The sequence below is a fragment of the Argopecten irradians genome, chromosome 14 (genome assembly GCF_041381155.1).
Source record: "Argopecten irradians isolate NY chromosome 14, Ai_NY, whole genome shotgun sequence".
NCBI classification, from domain to species: Eukaryota; Metazoa; Mollusca; class Bivalvia; order Pectinida; family Pectinidae; genus Argopecten; species Argopecten irradians.
This window is the reverse complement of record NC_091147.1, coordinates 16,547,336-16,556,702: the sequence shown is the minus strand read 5'-3', so window position 1 is coordinate 16,556,702 and position 9,367 is coordinate 16,547,336. Positions and strand designations below refer to the sequence as shown.

The 9,367-nt window shown below is 34.7% G+C and overlaps 1 protein-coding gene across 2 annotated transcripts; it reads left to right on the top strand.

Annotated features, from left to right (window-relative positions):
* Positions 1–545: 545 nt before the first annotated feature.
* LOC138306855 (monocarboxylate transporter 13-like) lies at positions 546–9,357 on the top strand. 2 transcript variants are annotated; one of them, XM_069247358.1, is made up of 8 exons: positions 610–684; positions 2,095–2,124; positions 2,370–2,592; positions 5,545–5,685; positions 6,619–6,882; positions 7,220–7,603; positions 8,377–8,502; positions 8,926–9,357. In XM_069247358.1, exons 1-8 carry the CDS (start codon positions 625–627, stop codon positions 9,192–9,194), a joined length of 1,497 nt encoding a protein of 498 aa, XP_069103459.1. In that variant the 5' UTR covers positions 610–624; the 3' UTR covers positions 9,195–9,357. The 2 variants fall into 2 exon arrangements, with proteins under 2 accessions (XP_069103460.1, XP_069103459.1); XM_069247359.1 differs by lacking the exon at positions 2,095–2,124 and having other exon boundaries at positions 546–684.
* Positions 9,358–9,367: the final 10 nt, after the last annotated feature.

The window sequence follows — 9,367 nt, the reverse complement described above, 5'->3', positions numbered from 1 at the left end:
GTTTTTGATAGAGAAAAAATACTATTCGTCGGCGGTGGAGCATCTAATATATTTTCCTTTTGTTGTTACAGTACGTTTTATGTTACATTTGAATTCGCGTTTGAGCCCTTTGTATCTTGCGACAGTAAAGTGGTATATAATTAAGTATAAGTTTTGGAACTGCTTACAAGACTAAAAGAAATTTATATTATTTGCTTCAAAATGCTATATGTCCAGGTTTTATCACAAAATGGTATCTGAAATATAGTCGTGAAGCAATACTTCGTCACGTCGTACGATGGCAGAACCCCATCCCTTCCAAAACAAAAAAGTGGTAATCCCATGATATTGATATATAGACATACATAATTTTTTGAACTGTTTACAAGACATGTCTGATTTACATATATGCATCATAAGTTGTTTACGTTCGTTACCAATCAAATAATTTTACCAGAACATGGAGATTTAATGACAGAAACTTATTTTACATCAGGTACATGTATCGTCGTGAATATGAATTATCTTAAACCAATTGCCACGACGCAAAATAACTTTATATATAACGTCCTTCTACCATACACTACGTACATAATTCTTTGTGGATTTAAAGAAGAAAACTTCTTAGCGTATAAGTAATATCCGATGGGTAGAGTTTTATCAGTGAAGATAGTCGGCTACAAACCACGTGACACCAAAAACAAGGTTTGTAACACGATATCCGGATACATTTCGAGCTTATAGTTGCTTCATCGCCGCCATATCATAAACGATACTCATCATTTGAACAATAATTGGTGTTTACTCTTGTAAATGAATGTCTAATTAACACAAAAATAATATGAAATATCTTGTGTTGGTTTTAGTGGAGCCCAATAAGTACGACATTCAATATAGGACATAATCCATGGACTTTCTCGGGGACGCAATTAATTTTTTTTTTATATATATATATATATATATATATATTATCTTGGAGTAAAATAAAAAGCTCAAACTTTTCAATGGTGGTAACAGTGTGAAGTTAGTAAATTTTCTAATTGATGGAAATACTAATTCGCGTGATTATGTTTTGATAGAGCAAAATCCAAATATCGTCAGCGGTGTAGCACCTTGATGGAAAACATGTTGGTTACTAAGTGTATATATTGGAAATTAAGAGACGTGCCCCTGCAAAATATATTATTCCTTATATCTTAAGTCAAATTATATATAGATTTCTGCAATTTCAACAAAATCATTTCCCAATTAAATTGGAAAGAAATCAACCTCCTTTTAATGCCCACGATAGTTTTGCCATAGATTCCCGTCGATAGTGTGGTGTATTATCCATTATATTAACCATTATTGGGGTTTCCATCTGTTTTTATTGTTGGGTGTCACTATGCCACGGAGTGAACATAAGGTAATGCATGTCATGGATGCTTGAATTCAGACTTTCCGCTTTTATATTCCATGTCCACCTTCAACGTACAATTGTAATACTAACATGATCCTTCTTGATATATAAAAAAGCAATATTTTGAAAAGGGCTTTAGAAAAGATATTTATCCCGGTAGACATTGCAGATTGCAGATTTTAGTATTTTTTTTAAATGGCTTTATATTTCTTGGGTGTTGTAAATGGGCGGGTGCAGAATGGTTCATATTTGAAGAAAAACGGGGGTTAGTCCCATCTTCCGGTGACAATGACGTCTTCATTTGACGTGAGCTTCGTGTCGCCATAATCACCTGAAGATAGGACTAATCGACGATAAATTGTACTTTACCCATGTAGTTTTGGATCTTGAAACTCCCGTATTATATAGGTTGATATGTAAAAAGTAGGTACGTTTTAATTGAGGCTGAGAGAAACACAAATGAACGAAAATGAATAATTTTACAAATGGAATGGTATTGATGACAGAAATAGTGTAAGTAATGCACAAAGTTTTATCAATGGAATAACATTTAAAAAATTACATTTAAATGTATTTTCGTTAACTTGATTTAAGATATAAGAAAATGAATGTATTTCCGTTAATTTGATTTAAGATATAATAAAATGAATGTATTTCCGTTCACTTGATTTAAGATATAAGAAAATGAATGTATTTCCGTTCACTTGATTTTTCAGAAAAATAACATTAAATACAGATATAGTAAAGTAAGTTGATTTCGTTTTGCCACAGGAATTTTTATAGTGAATTAAATTCTGTAAATTTCTTTTTATCAAACGATTAACATTTAATAGAGATATAGTACAATTTATATATTCCCGTTAATATTGTTTTACCTGAGGAATAAATACAAAGTACGAAATAGTAATATGAACACATTTCTGTTTTAACTGCGGAATCACAAAAAAATATATAAAGAATACTGTATTATTCGCTTTTCTACTTCCAACAGGTTGAACGGGAATGTCTGCTTCCTTCACGTGTAAAACCAGATCACATTGACAGAGGATGGGCGTGGATGATCGTGCTGGGGTGCTCTGTCAGCCACATGCTGGCGATAATGATGATGTCCAGTTTTGGGATATTGTTTGTACCAGTTATTGAGGAGTTGGGCACCACATTGGACGACCTTACGATTGTCAGCAACATTATGTATGGTGCGACATACTTTACAGGTACAATATATTCATTATTTATGGTACTACATAAATGTGACCCTTGGATCATTTAACGGTCTAAAAATGTCTCAAGATTAGAATTAGCCAATCACAGATGACGTTACAAAAAATTACGTCGTTTTTAAATGGCTATGCAAAAGACTGTTTCGTGATCATTGGGCAAGGTCCTTTATATCACTGGTACAAAATATAAACAGGAAGTCATATTACAAGCTTCCATTTAGGATTCATCTCAAAAAGTTGTTTGCTTAACAAACGCTTGCAGACAAAGTATTTTGTATCTGCATAACACTTAGTTACCTACCCATATGGGTAGGTATTGATTGTGACGACATTTCAATGAAAACGATGTGAGATTCATTCATAAACGAATGAAGGCACAATGGGTACCTATCCGCCACACAGATAATTCTGTGACATGCTAGGTGGAATTGTGTATTTGCACATTACAGAGTTATTTGTCCTTGCGGGAAGGTATTGAAGTGTTACGTCATGTGTTTGCGAGTAAAACGTCTCAATTTTCAGAGAAAACAACGTGAGTTTCACTCATTAAATAATGACGTCAAAATTGATACCTAGGCCAAGGGAGGTAACTCTATGATATGCAAAGACGATATATAGCATTGTTGAGAAGCATTTCATTGTTACCTTACTTCCCTAAAGAAGTTGGTGGGGACCTAATGATTTAGACTGTCTCTTATTCTTCCACATAATTTTATCCGACACATTTCTCGAAAACTATTGCACTGCAGAGATCTTAATGAATATTAATTATTGTCTAGAGAAGTGCAAAGAACCCATAATTTTCCAACCCATCAACCCATTCGCTTCTGATTGGTCGTGAAATGTATCAATTATCCGCTCTAAACAGCGAAAATTGGTATGTGGGTGCTTAAGGGACGCCAATTGTAGTACATTGGAAAACATTTGCTGTCATATCATGATAAAAAAATAGCTGCTTCTGATTGGTCGAATTTTTTATTTCACTATTTCGATTAAAATTAGTATGTAAGGGTTTGAGGAATATCGATGATACGATGGTGATATTATATTGTGGGGGGGGGTTGTAATGGTCAATTACCATTAGTAATAGATTGGTTTTGTCTTGAGAAATGATTGTAACTTGAAATAATTAACTATTAAACTTTATTTTGAAAACTAGAGTACATTTTATTGCATGTTGGACAAGAAGCAGAATCAATGATATACCAAATAGTCAGAAAACAATTAAATGTATAAAAGTATGAGAAGTTATTAATTTTTGTCTGTGATCAATTTCAATTGGCTAGATTTAGTACATTTGGAATCTGGAAGTCATATTGACAGTTTCTTTTTTACTTTTGATATCAACTGACATGATGTTGCTATACAATGGTTTTCATTTGTTCTTCATGGACATGTTTCTTTTAATTATAGGTTGCAGAACCGCCTGACCAGCGGGTAATATTACATATGGTTAGGTCCGATGCTATAAAGTGTTTCATACCTATCACTTAATATTATTTCAATGGGGCTTACAATGGAATTAAGAACATAAAAAGTACGAGGTTTGGAGAATGAAAGCAACTTTTAAAACCAAATCATTCAAAAATTGATGCAGACTTTGGGTTGGACTAACATATATAGGAGTCGATATTTCGAATGAATTTTGGATTTATAGCAAATAAATCTTCAATGTATAAAATTTTACTGTTTAACTTTTATATTTTCGATAGTATATGTTAAGGTCAAATTATTTTTTCATATAATATATTGTTTTCATCAATGTGCATTTAAATCATGCATGTGTACATCTGATTTTAAATATAGAAACAACCCAATTAGCAGCAATATTTGGAGAGATAGTGTTCACTAACCCAATCATCTTGCCCACTCTTTTTTAATACGGTGTGCTTCAAATATGTAAGTTTTTAGAATTTGAGAAAAAAAAGATATTTCAATTATTACATTACGACTATTTTTGTCGTAAGGGAATTCCCCTGAAAGGCGATTAGGGATAACATTGGAACGTGAGATTTATTTTGCAGACTGGACAACGACTTGATTGTGCATCACCTACATTCACCACGCAGGTAAACCATCACAGGAAGAAACATTCTTGTCATACACGTAGTTTTTCATTATAAATAATTACTGTGATATTTTTTGATCACATTTGTTACGAAATTGAAAATATAACACGATATACCCAAATTTCGTATGGTTACATGTACATACTCTTAGTATCTTTAACTATGGAAAAGGAGGCATTACTAGATGGAATTACCCTGCCACAGGGGCCAAATGTTTCCTCTCACCAAATGCAAACCTGATACGACCTTCTAAATCTGTCAAGTATAGCAACTAGAGTGCTAACAAATCATGAATTGTTCATCTATCTCTAAGATAATGGGAGTTCGAAAGGCCAGACATGCATCGTCTATCACACTGGGAAATAGGAATCGTGGGGTGTATTGGATATCATGGGTGTCTCTCTTCTTCCCGTTCTCGTATGCTGTGGACTGTTGTCAACGTTTATCAAAAACTCTTAGAAAGAGCTATACTCAAAATAGTTTCGTCGAGTTATTCTGTATTTGCATATATGAGTTATCTGCCCTTCCTTGTTGGTAGGTATTAATAACATGCCATTTGTATGCGAGCGTAAATTCATGCTTTATAGAGAAAACAACGAGAACTTTGCTAAAGCAATGACAAGGCAATGGATACCTACTCACAAGGGCGATAACTCTGCAATATGTAAAGACAGAATAGTTATTCAAACAGAAATCAATCACGTTCCTTTAAACTGAGAGACAACTTCGACACAGTTATGTTATTTTATCTTAATTTTGTACAACGAGTCACTACAAACACTCAGTTCCGCACACCCACATATATATTTCGACACAGTTCCCGAGTCCTTATTCTTTATCCTGCCGTTGTCATTTCATCATGTTTCCTTTTCCCTAGTGACTATGGCGAACCCTATATGCGGTATCGTGAGCTGCCGGGCTATCATGTGTTCGGGAGGGATCCTCTTAGCAGGAGCTTTCTTCTCCGGCTATTTTATTCTAACCTTCTATAGCTTTGTGTGTATGGGAGCCATAGCAGGTAAGTTTATAGGAATTGTAACTGGTAACATTATTAACCAACCTTTATCACATAATCCACCTGATATCCAGTGATTTCACCCGTGTAAAATTTTGCGTATGTCACTCGTGTAAAATGACCTGGAGCGATTTTCATTGGCTGGAAATTCATTATAACGCCAGACAGAAACAATAAAATGACGCCAGGAAAAATGACGTGACGTCAGGATTATGAAGACGGCGGAATAAAATGGCGGCCGTTGCTGGATTTTCGGAATACATTTTGACGTGAGATTCTTTGTTATGTAGGTATTTGTAATCATGTGATAAAGTATCTTAAATTTGTGTTCATTTCATATGAGATTTTATGAAACTCGTTTCGAAGTTTTAATTTTTGTTCGCCAAGGCTCGCAAAAATGAAATCTTCTTTGACTCGTTTCATAAAATCTCATATGAAATGAACATTCATGTAAGATCTTTTATATGTGTGTCAAAGTTTTATAAATCAAAGCTTTCAATGTATCGAACTTTTCATGGTCCATTTGTAATAGAACCATATGTAATTGACACTCGATAATTCTAAGAAAATTTTACCTGCACAGATCACTAACATATTCGACGATACAAAAACGTAATATATACTGAATTGGCTAATATTATAAGATACTCTTCTTATTTTGATGCAATCAATTTTAGCTCAGAACTTGTTTAAATCGATTAGCGGAATGAGGAATTCGCTCTTTCGGAATACATTCTAAATATTCACTTCATGGTGTACTGCATTTTGAGCAATCTTAGTTTAACGCGAAACGTGCCTTTACAGTACTTATTTGATTCACGATTATAGGTTTTGAAATCTGTAGTTTCGTTCCGCTATACATGGGACAAGATGATATATGATTTAACATTTTGATTAACCAACCAAATCGAGGTTTTACATATTTCCCTCTCTCAGGTGTTGGAGGTGGACTTTTAATATCTTCCAGTCTGATGGCTATCAGAAATTACTTCGATATGAAAAGGCATATTGCCCTTGCGTTAATACTGGTTGCTAACGGAGCCGGAAGTGTCATTGGACCGCCAATCATAACTTCCCTATTGGATGAGTTTGGACTCGATGGGACATTTCTGGTGATGTCTGGTATCTACCTTCATAGTGTAGCTGGTGGAACTCTACTTAGGCCGATATCACTCTACCTACCCTGGGCGAACAAAATAGGTATGTCCTGGTTCATGGATATTCTTCTTCTTTTATTATCATTTAATTAAAACGCAAGTGGATCCTTCATTATTACCAAGATGATGTGTTGAGTGGAACAAATTTAAAACATTAATGGCCCAAAAAAGATGTTCATTTATTATCGTTTTTAATAATACATAATGTATCCGAGTATTGCTTCACGAACACTATATTTTCTGTCGTGCTTTGGGCATCGTGTGTTCACAAGATTACATTTTAATCCTGCAAAATAGTTCACTCGTAAGTACAAAGGAAAATGATAATAGAACAAACAAACAAAAACATTGTGTTACAATATGTCATCAATGTGTTTCAGAAGTTCGCGAGAGACCAAACATCCTCAAGGCCTACAGGGTGTACATAGACAAGTACTTGTTTGGTAACATACTTTTCTACCTCTGTATCACATCCTCTTTCTTCTATGTGATTGGCTTCACGGTAACGTATTCTCGTCTGCCTGACCACATGACCAGTCTCACGCATTCACTGGACGAAGCCTCGACAACCCTGATAATAGCCGGTGCCGCAAACACCTTCGGGAAACTTGTCGGTATGACTATTGTAGAAAAAATCCCCCGACTAACTCGTTTCTTCTATATTGGTGCATGTGTACTCAGTGGAGGATCTCTGATGACGATGCCCGTGTGTGAGGGTGTTTCCCAATTTTATGCTGCAGCCTTTGGATTTGGATTCTTCTTCGGTAAGCCTAGCATTCCGTGTTTGGGTAACACAGAGCTATCTCCCTTTCGGATAGGTATTTATTGTGATGTGGGCAAAACAAACGATTGTCGTTACATCCATAAAGGCATGACGTAACAACCAATGCCTACCCAAAGAATACATAACATCTGTAATATGCAAATACAGTAAACATGTATATATTTTCTAAAGTTTGCTTATAATCTCTCAATTATTTCTAATATTGTTAATAATAAATTTATCAATTATTTACTGACGGAAGTGAAACGAAGGGAAGTAACAGAAGTTTAAACTGTGGAATAGATGCCTTATATCATACCCTTTCTTTCAAGGCGTCACAAGCAATTTCTTAACTCTAGCCATGTTTGTCTTTTTATATAGGAGTGCCCGTTTTTTTTGTAGAGTATAATTAAGGTTAGCTGTTTACACATATAACCTAGTTACTGTCACAGGGATCTGAGAATTAGGTAAAGATTATATAATCATGGACCCAGCAGAGTGCCCTAAGACCATTTTTAGACGTTTAAGAGGTCTAGATTAAAAGAAACGATAAAAATCATACTCTACATGGTACTGTATACGAGAAGGGTGGAAAGCCTTAGACTCCAAATTTCTAACCCGATGATTATATAATCTGTAACTAATTCTCAGATCCCTGTGGTTACTGTTAACCACTTAACTCCCAGATACGCCAGACTACGCCAATAACGTGTCGGTGTTGAACAGTTAAAATATTAGATCAAATAAAAATAATGACTACTTATTGTAATACAGGTAACATTCACTACCTGGGCAGTATGCTCTTCATTGAGTTTTTCGGACCAGACAAAGTATCGGGATGTTTCGGAATGCTTTATATGTCATATACCCTTGCATCGTTCACAGGAAACCCTCTGGCGGGTACGTATACTTGAATGTGATCCTTTTGAGTAAGTTATATTAATAGTAGTGGTGATATAATATTTTTTGATGTTGGCGATATATTATATGGTTAGTAATAATGCCGTACAACGTCAGCTATATATATAACGAAAATGTAAAGGTTATAATTATCAAACAGTAACTACATTAAGCGCCCTACTTTATGATTTATAAATATGTGAGGTACATGTATATTTCAAATAAATGTATGCGTGGAATGCTTGATTGATAATGTTGCATTTAATTAAATTCCTACACATGAAACGAAAACACATCTCACCATTCTCATGCTACAAATACGTCCATTTTGTTTACAAGTAATCGGAAATATATGTATGATAAAATGCACATAAAATAACTTTTCAAAATATTTTTTTTTTTCTGATAACTCAAATGATATAGGCATGGTAGCGGAAATGACGTCATTCCCTGGAGCTGAGTTTTTCTTCATTGGTGCCTGCATTGTTTTTGCTGGATTTGTTATGATTCCAAGCGTTTGTGCCCCTAACGGACAATTTGGAAGGAAGCTGGTCAGAAAGGATTTGGAATCAGTGATTCGTCCGATAGATATTCCTAATATAAACCACATCGTAAGGATGGCACCACTGGAAATAACCGACCAAGTGTCAGACAAGGAGACGATTTATGGGGCCGTGTCTTTGTCCGCATAGCATGGGTAGTGATGTATGTGACTTAATCATTTGAATCGTATATGAACCATAAAGTAATGTCAGTGGATATACGGTCAAATTAACTCATTTAGAATTTAAGGAATGTTTAAGGCATTTTCAAGTAATAATGAGGAATAAATATGCAGCTAAAACATTAAACAAACTGAAGTGTC